Source organism: Apus apus, chromosome 2 (assembly GCF_020740795.1).
Source record: "Apus apus isolate bApuApu2 chromosome 2, bApuApu2.pri.cur, whole genome shotgun sequence".
Taxonomy (NCBI): domain Eukaryota; kingdom Metazoa; phylum Chordata; class Aves; order Apodiformes; family Apodidae; genus Apus; species Apus apus.
This window is the reverse complement of record NC_067283.1, coordinates 50,964,052-50,983,442: the sequence shown is the minus strand read 5'-3', so window position 1 is coordinate 50,983,442 and position 19,391 is coordinate 50,964,052. Positions and strand designations below refer to the sequence as shown.

General features: G+C 42.2%; 2 protein-coding genes across 6 annotated transcripts in view; one reads left to right on the top strand and one right to left on the bottom strand.

The window, feature by feature from the left end:
- Positions 1-14,712, bottom strand: part of NT5C3A (5'-nucleotidase, cytosolic IIIA) — a 29,854-nt gene extending 15,142 nt beyond the window's left edge. Inside the window, exon 1 of one of the 2 annotated variants that reach the window (XM_051610214.1) lies at positions 14,433-14,712. In XM_051610214.1, coding sequence (XP_051466174.1) covers positions 14,433-14,570 — 138 coding nt within the window. In that variant the 5' untranslated portion in view covers positions 14,571-14,712. The remainder of the gene's footprint in view (positions 1-14,432) is intronic. The other variant, XM_051610215.1, reaches the window with a different exon arrangement.
- A 408-nt stretch (positions 14,713-15,120) lies between these two features.
- BBS9 (Bardet-Biedl syndrome 9) overlaps positions 15,121-19,391 on the top strand; it is a 289,453-nt gene continuing 285,182 nt past the window's right edge. For 3 of the 4 annotated variants that reach the window (XM_051611619.1, XM_051611617.1, XM_051611620.1), the window contains exons 1-3: positions 15,121-15,235; positions 15,858-15,913; positions 16,275-16,392. In XM_051611619.1, the coding sequence (XP_051467579.1) occupies positions 16,281-16,392 (112 nt within the window). In that variant the 5' untranslated portion in view covers positions 15,121-15,235; positions 15,858-15,913; positions 16,275-16,280. The remainder of the gene's footprint in view (positions 15,236-15,857; positions 15,914-16,274; positions 16,393-19,391) is intronic. The other variant, XM_051611618.1, reaches the window with a different exon arrangement.

The window sequence follows — 19,391 nt, the reverse complement described above, 5'->3', positions numbered from 1 at the left end:
GTAGTTCAGGTAAAGACATTCCTTTATACGTTCAATTTGTGAAGTACCTGTCTTTGAACTTTTATATATTTCAAAGATGACAATGGTACTGATTTAAATGAGTCTTGAATGAGTCTTGTGACCCTCATACGTGGTGGGTGGTGGGGCTTGGCCTGTTGATATTCTGGTAATTCTTATTTGTGATTCAGTGAGAAAATGAATTCTAATCCTATCAAGAATTTAAAGAAAGTTAGCTTGATCTTTGTGAAAGTTGGGGACAAACCCTAGATTTTTATAAAAACTGACATATGATTTAAAATGGAAGAAGAGTTGCATAAATTTAGTCCAGCTTTTACAGACTAATATTTGGTATACCAGGCTAACTAGAAAGCATTTATACGTGAATGATTATGGTGTTAGTGAAGGAACTAGAAAATGACATAAGCAAAATTTCTGTAAACATTAATACAGCCAACACCTAATTCTTGGAAAAACCTCTACTGTATCTCTCTAACAACAATGTACTTTCGCTTTAATGAAAATGCCGTGTATGAAACTCCTCATCTACAAAACAAGGAAGACTGTCTTTGCAACTTTAAGAAATCTTTGTGTGAAACACTTTAATTACAATTGCTACTACTGACCATGTTCTGTTACTGCTGATTTGAGCCAGCTGAGCATTTTGTTTCCAGTGTTTTACTTCTGGTAAGAGATGAATTCAAATTACCACTTCTTTTTTTTTTAAATAGAGAGAGAAACAAACTCCAGCATGACATTTCTACTCTCACAATACTGAAGGTCACTCAAATATATTTTAAGAACCACAAACTAAAGAGGTATAGCTATTTCAACAGATCGGTTCTATTTTAACCTTTTATCTTTGGCTGAGGGCCATATCTCAACTGCAGAATATTTTACACAGAAAAAGAGCGACAGAGAGAGGAAGGAACAATACTTAAAACTTTACATGATTTGTCTTTCATGTAAGACTAGTAAAAAGTTAAAATGATATTGTGGTGTAGTACCTGAACTTGGTTTGTATAGATTCAGAATGCTCTCAAAGACTATGAAGCACTGGAAGTTGTAGTCTGAAGCAAAGAAAAACTGGTTCTACCAGTCCTTACACACCCCTGCCCTAAGGTGCATTTATTTGTGGAAAGAAATAAACAGCACAGGCAAGTTACATATAGAAGTAAGTTACTTTTATTTTTTTTAAAGTAAATTGTTGAATACTTCAACTAATAAAGGTTTAGAAAGATGCCTTGCAGCAATTTTATGTACCACTTTTTTTTCCCAGTATAGGTTTGCTGAAAAAAAAAAAAAAAAAGCTAGCTATAGTTACAGCTGGTATGATGCAATACAGAAATATTATTTGTATATAAAAGTTTGTGTGTATTATAGCTATGACTCATGAGGAATGCAAGAGATTATTTAAACAGAAAGACCTTCAACAGCACTTGCTATGGAAAAGTGCTAGAAAAATTTTAAAGACTGAGTTAATTAAAGACACATGGTAAGAAGGTGAGGTCTTAAGAACTTGTTTACTTAGCTATTATATTTTTAAAAGGCAAAAAAAATGTAGGCACAGAACAGATTAGAGGAGACAGATGCTGGAACACAGTATGTATTTAGTTACTTTAGAGATTTTCTAGATCAGAGAGAAATCTTTATTACAATACAAAACTGGTGATCATCTATAGTCTGACTGTTTATGACTGTATTGAACACACGAAGTTATTAATCAGAGAATCACTGAATGTCTTGGGTTGGAAGGGACCTCTAAAGGTCATCTAGTCCAATCCCCCTGCAATAAGCAGGGACATCTCCAACTAGACCAGGTTGCTCAGAGCCCCATCAAGTCTGACCTTGAAAGTCTTCAAGGATGGGGCCTCTACCACCTCCCTAGGCAACCCATTCCAGTGATCCACCACCCTCATATTAAAGAACTTCTTTCAACCTAAATCTACCCTTCTCTAGCTTGAAACTACTACCCCTTGTCCTATCATTACATGCCCTAGTGAACAGGTCTTCCCCAGCCTTCTTATGGGCTCGTTTCAGGTATTGGAGGGTCACTGTAAGGTCTTCCCAGAGTCTTCTATTCTTCAGACTGAACAACCTCAACTCCCTCAGTCTATCTTCATAAGAGAGGTGCTCCAGCCCTCTTGATCATTTTTGTGACACACTCCAACAGGTCCACATCCTTCTTGTGTTGGGGACTCCAGAGCTGGATGCAGAAATCCACGTGAGGTCTCACCAGGGCAGAGGAGCGGGGCAGAATCACCCCTCTTGATCTGCTGGCCACACTTCTTTTGTTGCAGCCCAGGATGTGGTTAGTCTTCTGGGCTGCAATTGCACATTGGTGGCTCATGTCCAGCTTTAGTCCACTGGTATCCCTAGGTCTTTATCCATAGGGCTGTTCTCTCTCATGTCTTCCTCCAGCTTGTATTCATATCTCCAGTTGCTCTAGCCCAAGTGCAGGACCCTGCACTCAGCCTTGTTGAACGTCACGAGGTTCACCTGGGCGCACTTCACCAGCTTGTCCAGGACCCCCTGGCATATCAACCACACCACCCAGCTTGGTGTCATCGGCAAACTTGCTGAGGGTGCTCTCAGTGCTACTGTCAATATCACTAATGAAGATATTAAACAACACCGGTCCCAGTATGGACCCCTGAGTTTAACACATACACTCAAATGTCTAAAGAAGAGCTAAACTTCTGAAGTATTTATTTTTGTTGCGTTTAATACATCATGATGTTGCACTCTGAAAAATGGCATATTGATAAAACCACTGTCATTCATTTAAAAAGTAAGGCTACATTAAGAGATTCTAATTCAGCAAGATAAATGTATGTTTTAAGCATGGGGTAGGACCATCAGTTGCATTAGGACTAAGCAAAGGTTTTAAACATCGGACATGAACAATGTTTGGCTTATGTATGGAGAGCTGATTAGCTTCTCTTTGGAGAGGAGAAGACTCTGAGGAAACCTTTATAGTAGCCTTCCAGTAATTGAAGGGGCCTACAAGAAAGCTGTGGAAAGACATTCTACAAGGGCATGTAGCGAAAGAACAATGGGGAATGGCTTTAAACGGGAAGATGGGAGATTTAGGTTACACATTAGAACAAATTCCTTAGTGTGAGGGTGGTGAGATGCTGGAACTGGTTGCCCAGAGCAGCTGTGGCTGCCCTATTCCTGGAAGTGTTCAAGGCCAAGTTGTATGGCTCTGAGCAACCTGGTCTAGTGGGAGGTGTCCCTGCCCATGCAGCAGGGTTTGGATATAGATCATCTTTAACTATTCTATTATCTATGATTCTATGTTAAGGTCATGCAGTGTGATAAATTATTCTGGTTTAATGATCCCTTGAGGCAGTTACTCTATCAAAGTCTATAATGAGGTCAGAATTATAAGGGTGTTTTTTTTTTGGTGTGTTTGTTTTTAAAGCCAGTTTCTGCAGTTCTGGAAGTAAAAAATTAATAGAGTTTTTAGCATCAATTTGAAACATTTAGGAAGTCGTGACTTGCAACTCTAGATGGAATTGATAGTTCAGCTGAGAGAATAAAAGATCAGCAGCATCATTGTCCTTTATGCTTACAAAACCTCTCTAAAGGCAGAGAGCTCTGCTGGTGATAAATCATCAGACATTTCAAATCTTACAATACATTGTTAACTTGATATCTTGAAGTCCAGGTAATAGAAGTTAGGGGTAAGAGGTTTGGATGGACTTACACATTAATCAAAGACATATTTCTCAAACACAGAGGTATTGTGACACATTACAAAAGTCAGAACTGTGGCAACAGAAGTTGACACTTTATGCAATATTTCAAAGACTTCTATAGAAGCCTATGAACAACTAATATTAACTAGGGCCTGAATTTCATGTGATCTTCTCCTGCCAGTTACTACTCCAGGCACAAATTTAGTCTCTTTCTGAGATAATATATGGAGTACATACCATACAGAACTAGTTCTGTAGATTCTGGGATATATCAGTACAGCTCAGGGCAGGCATCTTTTACCTCCAGTTGTATGTTAGAGGAGTCACCTCATCTCTGTGCTTTGCTCCCACTCCCTCACTTTGGAAAGAATTAATCTTTGAAAATGGGAGATTAAAATAATAAAGTGATGTATTGTTTAACAATCAGTGAGCATCTCAAAATGATGAAGTGATCTTCAGTCAGAAACCATGTCCCTTGGAAATACCAGTCTATAAATGATGTTACTTGAACCAGAATTTAATCTGGGTTTTGTTTGTTTGTGTTTTATTAACTTTGCCAAAGAAAGAATATAAAAATATTCTAAATGTAAGCAAGCTCAGATGAATACTAAGAAGTTATTATATTATGCTTAATTTTTACAATTAGGCTCTAAAGCACTAGAATTGAAAGAAGAACTCGAGGTTATGACACTCACTCAAGTCCGGGCAGAAAGAAAATTAAGACTTTTTTATTGTCCTTCATACTTGCATTTCACTGGTGTCTATTCTTACCAATGCTTTCTGGATAGTCCTCTTTATAAATCTGTTATGCACTTGCAACTTAAATGCAGATCTGGTTTCCCTACCTTACAGGGGATAGAGCAGAACTGGGAAAGGCCCTGAGAAGGGCCATAAGGATAACACATGATATGAAATGCTTCCATACAATGAACAATTGAATATAATAGAGTTCTTCAGCCTGGAAAATAAATGTCTAGATGACTTAGGAAAGGTTAATAGGGAAAGATTCTTCACTGTCTCTTCCAGTGTAAGAGATAGAGGTCATCAACTAAAATTAAGAGGAGGCACATTCAAAAGAAATGAAAGGAGTCAGCTATGGGTCAAACAATTAAGTAGTAAAATGTGGAATTCCTCTCTGGTTATAGTGTAAGCATACACAGCCTTAAAAAGATACTGGATAACAACATGCAAAAAGCTCATCTTAAATTACAGACACTGTCTCTGAAATACAAGCTGCTAGAGGTTGGGAAATAATTCTGGAAAATAAATCATGACAATTTGCCCCATTCTTATGCCTTCCCTGGGCCTCTGCTACAGACCATTGCCAGACACATGATACCATCATATTAGGCAGGACCTTTCATGGAAGGTAAGTCAACACCCTCTGCTCATAACATGTGATGTCAGGGAGAGTAATTTGCTCTTCATGATAGTGCTTCAGTTTTATTTCAAGCATTTTATTTTTTTATCCCATCCTTTTTTCCTACCAGCTCTTCTTCAGAGAGCACAAATACGGAAAATTATTTTTTGACAAATTAGAATTTTTGAATTTGAGTGGTACTCTCATTTTTCTTTAATACTGCTATGGTAACGGGATAGATGCTGGAGTCTGGCTATCTGAAAGATCTACTTTCCACTCATGTTACACAGAATCTAAAGCTTACTGAAACAGTGCTTACAGGTGAGGTTGTTACTGCCACAAATACTTCTTCAGAATACGCTGGCAAACTGTATGGAATATTAAGAATTGGCAATATGTAGGTACTGTGGTATACTTACAAATTCTTAATTAAATTATCTGTCAGGTGTGCAAAAGCTCACCTTGTGTAATAACATACATTTGATGACCTATACTATTTTTTCCCAAATGGCACATTTTTGTGTATACTTTTTTATAATAAAATATTATCTATGTAGCTACATGCACATATAAAACACATGCTTGTTCCCCTAGAAGCTTCTGAGGTAACACTATCTAGAATGGAATGTCCATTAAGCCCAAGGCCTGGACTGAAGCAGTTGCTGCTGATTCTCTTCTTATCTACTTCTAAGAAAAATAATCTGCTTAGATTTTTTTTCACTAAACCTAAGCATGCTGTATCTAGATCAGATAAACTCTGACCCTTGAATGGTGAAGTTGCAGGACCCAGTTTGAAAACAAAGTCAGCAGGACAAAGTTTAATCTACAATGCATTACCAGAGACTACAATTCTGATGGAAGAATGTTGTGCTAATGATATATCCCAATTAAAGTTACACATTGAGACTAATGAGTTTTTAACTGTTAGGACCCTTTTTAAACTTCTGGAAAAAATAATCTATTAAATAATCCAGTAAGTCTAAAGATGAAATACAGTTACCATATACCCATTTTAAAGTAACAGGCTGCATGATGATTTGAGGCAAGATGGACTGTTTCACTTCTGTGTTTCACTGTTTTTCTGTGTCTTACTGTGTTTCTGACTGCTGGATCCAATTAAAATGCGACTGGATGCTCCTTATTTCTTGTATCTGAAAGTGATTCAGGATGTGCTCAAAACCAGTTTGTTCTAACACTACCACGACTACTCTTCGTAATATGCTACTACTACTGCTAGTGTACCAATACTGCTATTGCTTTGTACTAGTTCCCACCCTTCAGTTTCACATACAATTCCTCCGTGGTAACATGCAGACCAGACCAAGGCTTACCCATAACTGACTTATGATGCAAAGATACAATCCAGGATAATAAGTGTTGCACTAATAACTGTTTAAGTGTAAAAATCACACTTTTTGTCTGATACTTAGTAAGTTTCCAAAAAAGCTTTAAAGGAAGAGGGTTAAGGTACATTTCAGTGGTATTCATTCTGTCAGCATTAAGGTGGAGTAAAAGAAACCCTTAGGTAAAAACAAAAGCTCTGATAAACTTGGATTATTTCAGTGATCCAATCTGCAAAGCAGACAAATAGCTCTTTACATAAGGGTGCAGGAAGGATGCCACAGATAATGAGTAGGAAAACAAGTAAGAACAAGTGCATTTGAACACGAATCTTTCTTGCTGGCAATACCAGTTCAAGAGGTCTGAAATTCTATATTCAGACACTTAATGAACCTTCAATGTACAAGTCTGGGCCTAGTCCCACCCCTTCAATAAAACATAAACTTTTTTTTTTTATTGGTTAGCCAATATGAAAGCAGAAGCCACCTTTCCTTCCAGCAAAAGGCATTATTTGCGTAATTTATATAAATGTTATTGAAAATTATTTTTGTAATTATTGTGTGGCATTACTAAACAAAAAAAAAGTCACTTTTAGTATTTAAACATGGTGTAATCTTTGACCTGCATGCTGCACCCTTAAGCATATGTCCCCTTGTACTGGAACATTTTTTTTCAACATTCAAGTAAAACACTCTATAAGAATGAGCCAAATTCGAAAAATCCAGCAGACTTTTAATGAGCACTGATTTTTTTTTTTTCCTAAACAGTCAGAAATTCCACAGAAATAATCTAAGATAGAGGTGATCAACACAACTGCCGCAGATTCCTACTTAATGGCACAGTTCCTGTCTAGCTGCTGCAAGGGACTAAAAACATGCCTACCACATCACTGTAAATTCTCTGATGTTTTACAGCAGCTGACCACTGGTGTTTGATTACTCTGGGGTAAGAGAAAGTGGCTGACATCCAGCAATTGGTCAACATAACTACTATACAAAAAACAGGAAGAAATAATCACTACAGACCCACTGCTGCACCATAACGTAACTGCAAAGGAAAAGTTAGACTTCATGTCCTAATTTTTATTTTCCACATCCTCCATGACAATATACTTATGCAATTCTCTTGCCCAGTCTTATATGGCCTTATATTTATTTGTACACCGGTTAGAAAAGGAGGCCACGAGAATAGTTGGGAGCTATTCTTGCCTCTGAGTTGCACTTAGCATGTGATGAGATCAGCCAAATTTCACTGCTGAGCATCTGACGAGTAGCAGAGACCCAGAGCTGCTACTCTAGGCCTCTGTGTGCAGGAGCAGCTCAGTTGTACCTGTCTGACCCGGAGTCAGGCTGTGGCCAAGAACTGCCAGACGTGTGGGACAGGATTTCTTAAATGACAGGTTACTTACAAAATAGTGTGTATCCATCTTCAGAGGCCGAATGTGCAAACCAATGAAAAATTCACACTAGTGCCACCTGCTGATCTACACTGCCTGCTGCAGCTCATTCACCTAAAATTTAAATCTTGACAATCAATTACCATATGACAAAGGTACCAGATTACAGCAATGAAATCGAACAATGTGCTCCTCTTCTGGTATCTTTCCTTAAACTCTCTCCAAGACTTACTCCTCACTGTTGTATACTTGCACAAAATATGCCTGTGTATGCACATACGGAGAGACCAAAGGGAGCTGATGGCTTGAAGGCCATTAATGTGAACTGGAACTAGCCAACACAGAAAAAGGTTATGTATTTTGTATTATGTAATTCATTAAAGTGAAAATAAAAAGTAGGAGGCAGCTTTTTTTTTTTTATTTTTTTTTTTTAAGGAAAGAACTTCAAAAGTTAAGGTACATATAAAAAGTTTCCAGACTTCCAGAAACGGTGACATTTTTTTACATTTACATTTTTGCATTTAAAATTGCTATTGAATTTAAAGCTAGTATTCTCCTGCATGGATCCATACCAAGGGTCTCTTCAATGCCTATATTGATAAATATAGATTATTTAGAATAAAAGTTGATAGTTCGTGTTAACTTAAGACTGACTTTTGAAAGCTATGCAACTTTAACTCATAATAGGAACAAATTTGCAATACTATGTAGTCAATTAATTAGCCTTCCTATTGCTTACATTGTTTGATAAAGCTAAAATGTTTAATACCTGCATTATTTGCAATTGGTCTTAATCTTTAAAAATACTTTAATTGAACAGATACCATTACAGCCCAACCAATAACTAAGAGCTATTGCAAATAGGAAAAAAATCAGCTGAAAAGATGACTTAACATACTGAGCATCTGTAAAAAGGTAAACATATTCCAGAGCAGAATGATTCACCAAAGGATTGCTTTTCTGTCCTGAAGAAAGACTTTATACAATAGACAAAGCAGCGAAAAAGCTCTTCTGAGCAGATTTACACCTACAGTATGTCATACCCTGACATTTACTTATATTTAGTATTTGGAGCTCAATTTTCAGATGTAGTTCATCATCATGCTTTTGATAACTATTACGTCTAGGATAAATCAGTTCTAAGAAAACTAATGCAGAATTAAAGATTTAATTGGTTTTCCCATATTATTCCTTGTAAGAATATTTGTTTCAAGACCTACTGAATAAAAAAAAAAGAAGGCAGTGGCAATTTCAGAAAATTAAAACCGACTTCTGAAACAGATAGCTAAATTGAAGGATCAGCTTACTATACTAAAGAAAATATTACTATGTACATAATCTGCATAGTGGATATATATATGCATATTCTTAACAGTGCTTGAAGAATACACTGGAATTGTGTCAATTTTTCTTCTCCTAGGATTCAAATTTTTAAAATTTCCAACTGAATTATTTTACAATGAAAATAAAAACCTATTACTAGTATCCAAGTTGTATCAACTTGAACTATACCAAAGTGTTTTTTCCTGGCCTGTGTAAACTTGCTTTACAAGCTACATTTAGGTCATTATGCATTATGATTATCTGTGCAAAAAGCCTGTGGGCAACAAAACCTTGTTTTAATAATGCTGGTGTTAATCACTGTGTGAATGTGATTCTTCTATTGAGAAACATAGTCTAAAAAAAAGTTTTATAGGAATAGCTATATATGACATCTGCAGTACTCTTAGCAAATTTAACTTGCCTGCAAAATTTTAACAATATTCTAAAAATTATTCTAATACTCCAGTCACTAATAACGTAAGGGCTGCCCTCAGTCACACCTCAATAGGTAGGGGCAGTATTAGGTCTCCCGAGTTTTTTCAGTTCTCACCACTTAGGCTCATATCATGGCACTGTTCTTTTGGAACAGTATTTTCCCACATGGATCACATCACTGGATAGCTCTCAAGGTCATGATATTTTAAATATTATCATGAGGCCAAGCCCTGGAGGGACTGGAGCCCAGGAAAGCTGGTCCTTATTCAAGGATCATCTCCTCCATGCCCAGAAGCAATGTGTCTTAACAAAGAGGAAGGCTGGCAGGAGTGCCAAGAGGCCTGCATGGGTCATCAAGGAGCTCCTGGACACAGTTAAATGTAAGAACAAAGCATACAGAGAGTGGAAGCAGGGACAGGTATCCTCGGGGGAGTACATACAAGTTGTCGGAGAAGCAAAGGATCAGGTAGGGAAAGCCAAAACACAGAGATAACTGAATCTGGCCAGGGATGTTAAGGCCAACAAGAAAAGTTTCTACACGTATCTTAGCAATAAGAGGAAGACTCACCTCTGTGTCTGACAAGATCATGGAGCAGATCCTCCTAGAGGCTCTGCTAAGGCATGTGAGAAACAAAGGGGTGATTAGTGACAGCCAATATGGCTTCACCAAGGGCAAATCCTGCCCGCCTAATTTGGTGGCCTTCTACAATGGGGCCACGGCACCAGCGGACAAAGGAAGAGCAACTGACGTCATCTACCTGCACCTGTGCAAAGCTTTTGACGTTGTCCTACACGGAATCCTGGTATTGAAACTGGAACAGTACGGATTTGATGGATGGACCACTTGTTGTGAAAGGAACTGGCTGGATGGTTGCATTCAAAGAGTGGTGATCAATGGCTCGATGTCCAAATGGAGACCAGTGACGCGTGGTGTTCCCCAAGAGTCAGTACTGGGGCCGGTGCTGTTAAACATCTTTGTCAGCAACACGGACAGTGGCACTGAGTGAACCCTCAGCAAATTTGCTGAAGACACCAAACTGTGTGGTCAAGTTGACACGCTGGAAGGAAGACCATCCAGAGAGACCTCAACAGCCTTGAGAGGTGAGCTTGTGCACACTACATGAAGTTCAACAAGGCCAAGTGCAAGGTTCTGCGCCTGGGTTGGGGAAATCTGAAGCTAAAATACAGGCTGGGTGGAAAACGGACTGAAAACAACTTGGAGGAGAAGGACTTGGGGGTGACGGTGGATGAAAAACTCAACATGAGCCAGCTGTGTGTGCTTGCAGACCAGAAAGCCAACCATGTCCTGGGCTGCATCAAAGTAAGCGTGGCCAGTAGGTCAAGGGGAAGCCTTCTGGTATCTGAAGGGGCCTACAGGAAAGTTGGAGAAGGACTTTTTACCAGGGCTTGTAGTGAAAGGACAAGGGGTAATGGATTAAAACTGGAAGAGAGGACATTTAGGTTAGACATTAGGAAGAAATTCTTTAGTGTGAGGGTGGTGAGACACTTGAACAGGTTGCCCAGGGAAGTTGTGGATGCCCCCTCCCTGGAAGTGTTCAAGGCCATGTTGGTTGGGCCTCAGAGCAACTTGGTCTAGTGGGAGGTGCCCATGCAGGGTGTTGGAACTAGATGATCTTTACGGTCCCTTTTAACCCAAATCATTCTATGATTCTACAATCACCACAATATCCAGAAAGTGACAATGGCCTGCAGTGGTATTATTAGAGTGAGTCCGTGTTCCTTCTATTCCCCTTTTATTTGATTCCAGCTTGCTCAGGCTCAAACTCTTCTTAATCTTTGTAAAGGAAAAAGTATATATGAAGGAGTTTCACATACTAGCCATTTGGATTCTTGAATATGTCTGCTACATACTACATACTGCTTTACGTCATTCTCCACTTGGAAGACATCAATGTCTCAGGCCAGATTAATGTCACAGCTACTCTAACAACTGGTTACTAGCAACAAGACAAGAATAAAAGAAGTAGAGTGGTATGTGACTACTGACAGTTGTGAGGTTTGTATCCTTCACCTGTGGCACAAATGCTGTGATGTCCTGTAAAACAAAAAGCCAGTCTCACCAGAGACTGACAAGCAAAATAAAACAAGAGTAATTGAAAAACTACCCCATACAAACCCTATGATAGTCACACTCACATAATCTGTTACTTTGTTTCTTAGGGAAATAAATAAATATCAGTTACCTCATTTCTTAATTGTTCGCTTATTTCTCTCCAGGTAAATTCTAATACTACAAAAATGCATGCATTTCCTTTCCTCCCCAACATACAGAAAAGGAAACTGGCCAAACACATTTAACAGTGGCTGGTTGAAAACTTTCCTGTAAACTGAAAACTGCATTTTAAGTTGATTTTTGATTAGCTGTTGTCGAAACTTGATAGAAAGTCTGTTTTTCAGGTAAACAGATCCTCTAATTTGAGGGACAGAATGGAGAAACAGACAAACGTAACCTGGCATCTGCCCAGTTTTCAGTCTCAGGTTAAGCTATTCTGCTATTGTTGACAACCAGCTCTATAATGTTTCTCAATCCTTATGAAATAAATACAATAAAACCCTCCAAAATTAAAGAGTAAGGAACAAGCTGCTGAAAAAAATCCAAGGTTCTAAAAATTTTGTTCATGACATAGACAAACAACAAAGAAATACTTCTACTCCATTAAGCAGTAATATCAACTCCATATTTCAGTTAGCATGGCCTGTTTCCTTACAGATGAGTGCATCCAAAAGACTTAAGCAACATCTCTAACTCTAGTTTGTGACCACGTTTTCTGCAAAGTTTCTAAAGGTTTTACAAAGAGTAAGCAAGAAACTGAAGTCTATTGTCAGTAGAACCGATTTGCTATGTAAGGATCCACAACTTCATTGCCAACTTGTCTGGGGCCTGAAAATTCTAAAAGACTGAGTGTTACAGTAAGGTTTAATCTCTTTTTAAAGTATCTATCAAATATTATCTAAGAAATTACTCCAATAAACAATTTACTTATTAACCTTATCTTAAAGTTAGCAGCCTCATGGCTAACTTTTATCTTCACCAGACTGTAGGAATCCTTTTTAATTTTCTCAGAAACAGTAATTTGGCTGTTCAAAGTATAAGAGAAAGATTTGGGAGATAGTTGTGTCTTAACACGCAGAATAAAACTTTATGTGACTGGCTATATATATTTACTATTAATGCTTCTGTTGCTTCAGAAGTGAAGCTGAAGTAACTCTGTCTACATTACATTAATGTTACCTGAAGTACATGCTTAAGAAATTCACTTAATAGAAATAAATTTAACATTGGTGTAATGTTTGGTTTTTTTCCCCTACCACAGGCAAAGTCTTTGCAACAAAGATATAAGTTAAAGTCTTCCCAGTCAAAACACCATTTAAACATTGTACAAAAAGTTAATACAAATACATCTTTATCAATTATTAAGTACTTTTTGAACAACAGCTCAAATGGGATACTGTGGATAGGAGCTGGTGAAACTACTGGCTCTACCTTATGTATGTTTGTAGGATCAGGCTTTTAAATGCTGTAGTTTTATTGTCCACATAATTCTAATATAAGTTCCAGTGTTACAGTACTAGAATTAAAAAAACTCAACAAATCACTTACAAGTTTTCAAATGAGTTTTGTAAAACCAGACTACAGAGTCCAAATCCCTTTTTTAGAAATAGATCTAAACCCTCTCTAGAACGGCAACCCAGACTTTCTGCTCTCCCACAAGCTGTTGTAAGAAGGTTCACAGATACTAAAAAGCAAGACACCTTCCCCTCCGATTTGTTGTATGATATGACTGATGCCCAGAAACCGCATCCAAATATTTTTTCCAGAGCAAGTATGATGACTCAATGATTAGTAAAAAAGCACAGTAAAATTCCTCTCTGGACCCACATTATCACAAACTGCATTGTATGACTTCCACCGGGAAGTGTTTTCATCACATTGCCAAGCAAGGACTTAAGACTGCTCACAATTTACAGAATCCTAGTTCTTACCAAGCCTGTGTTTCCACGTGTAATTAAGAACAAAAATCTGAGCTTTCAGTAAGGCTTTGCAGCAGAGATCACAAAATACTCACTGGCTATCATCAAGTGACTTAATGATTTCAGTTCAGCTCTTCTGTACAGCGGTGCCAAAACCACAAACCCAACTTTTAAAGGATTTCATTGCAATCAGCATATTGTCGAAACTAAGTTCTTCTACCATCCAGTTACTGATAGGCAGATATTAAATACCCTAAATAAGAAGTTTAACAAGGGCAGGTGAGTTCCACCTTCCTTTGCTAGTAACCGCGAGCAGACATTACTTCCCAGCTTCAACAGATGGCTGAGCACGCCTCCCCTCCTGCCTTCTCTCTCACGCAAGTTACAAGCAGGCCTTTGAGTCGCCACCAAGCCCTGGAGCTGCGGGCACAGGTACACCCGGCACAGGCAGGCAGGACAGCGCCCTCGGGGCGCCAGGGGAACAGCCGCGCCTGCCTCCAGCGCCCGTCCTGCCGATCAGGAAAGGGGCTCAACACCCCTGCCCTGCCCCGTCGCCTCAAGGGGCGGACACGAGACAGAGCCCCCCGCCTCCCGAGAGGAGGCCTCTCCCCGCTTCTGGCGCCGGCCAGCAGACGAAACGCCCGCAGCGGCGTGTGCGGGGCACCTGTCTGAAGAAGGGACTCGCGGGCTTCGGGCAAGGGGCCGGGATTCGGGGGCGGCGTGGGCCAGAGCGCCGGGCCTTGCGGAGGAGGGAAGGATGCTCTCCCGCCTCCACGGCGAGGAGCCGGCCCACAGGGAGAAGGAGCAGGGCGTCCGGCCGGGGGCGGCCGGGGCCCGGCCGGCCTCCCGTGCGCACCCCCGCTCTCGGCCTCTTACCACGTACCATCTCGATGATCTTGGTCTTCCTGCCCGTCTTCTTCTTCATGGTGAAGATGTACTGGGCCAGCACCACCCCGCCCACCAGCGCGCACACGCTGGCGCTGGCCACCGCTCCCACCTTCGCCACGGCGGTCCTGTCCATGGCGGGGGGCCGCGGCGGGGAGGCGGGGCGGGGCGGCCCCTCGCTCGCCGAAGGAGGAAGGGAGGGTTTTGTGGGGGAGGAGGGCTCCCCCAGCGCGTCCCCACCGGCCGCCGGGGTCACCAAACCGGCAGCCACGCCGCCGCACGCCCCCGCCGCGCGCCGGCGGCCCGCGAGACGTCACGCGCGCCCGCCCTGCCGGCGGTACCAAGCGAGAGCAAAAAAAAAAAAAGGGGGGCGGGGGGGGGGGGAAGGGAAGGGGGAAGGGCTGGAGGGTCAGGGCGTCGCAGGGGGAGCAGTTCCTGCGACGGCTTCTAAAGGGAAAAGCTCAGGCTGGGAGACTAGATTTTTTTTCCCTGGAGAAACGCAAAGAACCGCCTTTCTTCCCCTCGCCACACGCCACACACCCCACCCCCCTCTCCCCTCTCCCGGGAAAGAAGTGAGCGATCCCGCTTCCCAAACTCCATTTCCCAGCGCCGAGGCCACGCCCCCGCGGGGCGGGGCTGGGAGGGGCCGGGCGGGTGGTTCAGGCGCGGGGCGAGGCCGCGGGAGATGGCGGCGGCGGCGGGGAGGGGGCTGTAGCGCTGCCGGGCTGTCCCGCCGCCTCAGGATACCGCGGTCGAGGCGCTCTCCGCCGCTCCGGAAGGGCTGCCGCCTCCCGCTCTCCGGTAAGCCCCTGCCGCTCTCTTGTCTTCCTGCTGTCTCTCCGCGTTCCGTGCGAGCCCGGCCGCCGCTGCCGCGGCGCGGGGCTCACTCAGGTGGGAGGCGGTGCGGGTGCTGTAGCCGTGCGGGGAGGAGGGGGGGGGCCGTGCGGGGCGGCCGCGCCGACAGAAGGATGGCAGCCGCCTGCGGGGAGGGGGAGCGGGGCGTTGTTGTTCGCTGGGTGCTGTGTCCTTCGGAGCCGAGGCGCGGGCTCGCCGGCTGCCTTTGCCCCGGAGGAAGCTGTGCCCCTCGCTTTTCCCTCTTCCTGGGATGAGCCGCAAGCCCTCCCCGCCTCCGCGGGCTCTGGGGTCGAGAGTGTTGAGGTTGGTCCCCCTCACGGCAGAGTGAGTGCAGGCACGGGGAGATGGGTTTTGAGCTGAGGTTAGTGTCAAGCTGCCTGCAAAAGGATTAGGCTCCTCTCTCTTTTCCCCCGCCTGTCTTCTTAAAATAACAGCAGGTAGGGAGCAGAAAAGCTGATTTGTGCCCTCTTTGACCGAGTTCTTTAGCCGTGTCACTAGGGCATCTTCAAGGCGATTACTCGGTGGAGGTTTTGATGGTGTCTGTTTATGTCTTCATCTGCTCTTCTAGAAGAAGTTCTCTTGCGGAAGACTTGCATCAGAATCTTGTTGTCTTCGTACTCCTTGGTAAGAGGGAATCTCGGTTCTGTGACTTTGAAAACTTCGGTTGCTCTCTTACTGTTTGTTACAGAAGGCGTTCAGCAATTTCAAAAGCAGCTGTTGTGGTTTTGCGTTTTCTTCATGTAACTAGCTGTGTCTATTGCAACTCGTTTGTAAACAAATGACAAGACATTTTCTAAGGTTGTTTCTGAGCTACATAGCCAGAAGCTCAGAGTGTCTGAAATTGACATTTAGCCAGCTCACAGTAGAACAGTGTGAAGTTAAGAGGTGGCATATACTTAAAATTTCTTGCTAAGAAAGAAAGTTGTTTGTATAAACAGTTGTGTGTCTGTTAGTATATGCTAACAATGTTTTGTTTCCTTTTCAGTAGAGAATGTCGTTGTTTAAAGCTAGAGAGTGGTGGTCCACCCTACTTGGAGAAAAGGAAGAATTTGACCAAGGCTGTCTGTGTATTGCTGATGTTGATAATAGTGGCAGTGGGCAAGGTAAATTCAGAATTACTTGGTTGTTGACTTTTAAACTACATGTCTGCAAGTTTGTGTTGACCAATGTATATTGAAAGCTTATTAGCCAAGCTAGTTGGCTACTTAGTTTGAAGTCTGCTATCTTTTATCTGTCCTTGCAGGTTTAAGGAAACAAATGCAATGTCATTTTTCTTTGCATATTTGTAAATTTCCTAACATCTTAATTCTTGTTTGTGTTCAGTAATAATATCTGTCTTATTCCCTTTGGTAAATATATTTTTAAATAGAACATTTTCAGTTAGTCATGTGAGTAAACACACATTGTAAGTAATTGGAAAAACCTAAAGGGGGAAAAAAGGAAGGTTAGAGCTAATAAGCTAAGAATTTAGAAAAAAAACAACCTTTTCTGCTTGGAAAATAAGGGGCCATTGAAATTAGTGACTTTGCCTAAGTAAACCCTGCGTTTTTATGTAGTAATTGTGGAATGATCGTTGTTGTCAGGAAGAGCTCGTGTGTATGTATTTTGAAATAATAAATACTTGGGATCTTTTGCTGATATACTCCTGCTCATCTTGAAGCTCTCTTTGCTCAGTGGAGGTAATCAAGTTTTTAATTATTACCATACTCTTAATTGTATTTAGATTGTCCCTTTTCAGAAGGATTTGAGCAAACTTGAGCTGTTACTTGTTTGGTATACAGTCTTTTTCAGGAGGAATTCATAGAATCACTTAAGTTGGAAGAGACCTTTCAGATCATTGAGTACAACTGTAAACCTAATACTGCTAAGTCCACCTATAAGCCATATCCCTAAGCACCACATCTACATGTGTTCCAAATATTTCCAGGGATGGTGACTCCACCACTTCCCTGGGCAGCCTGTTCCAGTGCCTAAGAACCCTTTCAGTAAACTTTTATCTAATAGGAACCTTCCCTGGTGCAACTTGAGGTCACTTGCTTTTGTTTTATAAATTCTTACTTGGGAGAAGAGACCAACCCCCACCTGACTAGAACCTCCTTTCAGGTACTTGTAGAGAGTGATAAGGTCTACCCTGAGTCTTCTCTTCTCCAGGCTAGCCAACTCCAGTTCCCTCAGACACTCTTTGTAGAACTTGTTCTCCAGACCTTTCATGGGCTTCAGTTGCTGTGCTTTGGACATGCCCTGGTGCTTCAATATCTGTCTTATAGCGAGGGGTCCAGTAGCTTTCTTGCAACTCTGGGTATGGGGTGGGAGCTGGCTGCTTGAGTACTGTCAGAAAACATTTTATTAAACCAAGTGGTGGTTGTCAGCTATGGCTTGGCCATTAGAGGTGTCCCCCTTGCTCCACAACTATTTCTGGTGACTTGTTAATCGAGTTATTTAAATTCATGATGAGATAAAGGCAACTACATCAAAAGTGAAGTTGGCTGGCATAAGTGTGCCCAACTAATGTGCAAGTGAGATGCTGGGTGGGTGGGGAGAACTGGGGTAGGATTTTGCTCTGGAAGCCAGGGAGAAGACAGCTGCCCCACTGCCTCCCACTGAGTCCTAACAGCTGCTCCAGTGCTGGTACTGCCATACTCTGGGCCTGGTGCTGCTTTACTCCTACTTGCTGTTTTGTCTCCTGTCTGTATGCTGTCTTCTCCCCTAATGTAATAGATATGTGGCTGGCATGAGCTTGCTGATGGTCCCCTCTCCACCCTTTGTGAGAGACTATTGCCATGTGCCTGGGCGTCCCCACAACATAGTGCAGAGCCCCCACTGGTGGGCCAAGGGCTTTGCAGAGCTCACTGTGCACCAGGAGCATCAGTAGCATCTGCTGACTTGTGCAGAGTTGTCCTGTGGAGAGTTGTTCTAGGCCCTTTACATCACCCCCTAAGCAGGTGACCTTGTCAGAGAAGGAGATGAGATTAGTCAGTCACCACCTGTCTTCCATAAACCAATGCTGACTGGGCCTGGTTGTCCTGTATGTGCTGTGTGATGGCACTCGAGATGATCTGCTCCGTTGCCTTCCCCAGAACCCAAGTCAAGCTAAAAGGTCTGGAGCCTCTTTCTGGTCATTCTTGTAGATGGGGGGTCACACTTGCCAATCGACAGTAAGATGAGACCTCCCTTATTAGTCAGAACTGCTGAGAGATGATGAAAAGGGTCTTGGCAAGCTATTCTGCCAGCTTCCTCCATACTCTTGAGTGGATCTCATCCAGCCCTGTTGACTTCTGTGTGTCTCGGTGTAGCAGGTCGTTAACAATTTCATCTTGGATTTTGGGAACTTCTTTCTGCTGCTGATTCCTTCCAGCTTAGAGGGCTGGGTGCCCTGAGAACAACTGGTCTTACTACTAAAGACTTAGGCAAAGAAGGCATTAAGTACCTCATCCTTTGATGTGTTTCCCACTGCATCCAATAAAGGGTGGAGATTGTCCTTAGTCTTCCTTTTGTTGCTGATGTATTTATAGAAATATTTTGTCTTTTACAGCAGTAGCTGGATTAAGTTCTAGCTGGGCTCTGACCCTTCAAATTTTCTCCCTGTATAACCTCATGACATCCCTGCAGTCCTCTTGAATGGCCTGCCCCTTTTTTTCAGAGGTCATAAACTCTTTTCTTTTTCCTGAGTTCCAGCCAAAGCTTTCTGTTTGGCCAGGCCAGCCTTCTTCCCCTCTGGCTAGTGTTTTGGCACACAGGCATGGCTTGCTCCTGCACCTTTAAGTTTTCCTTCTTAAGAATGTGCAGCCTTCCTGGACCTCTGTGCCATTCAGGACTGCCTTCCAACTGACTCTGTCAACCAGGTTGCCTGGTTGTCTCTGTCTGCTGTCCCAAAGTCCAGGGTAGCAGTTCTGCTAACCCCCTTCACTTCTCCAAGAATTGAAAACACTATCACTTTGTGATCTCTGTGCCCAAGGAGGCCTCGAACCAACACATCACCCACAAGCCCTTCTCTGTTCCCAGACAATGGGTCCAGCAAGGTGGCTTCCCTGGCTGTCTCACCAGCTGTGTCAGGAAGTTATCTTTCACACACTCCAGGAACCTCCTAGACTGTTTTCCCTCC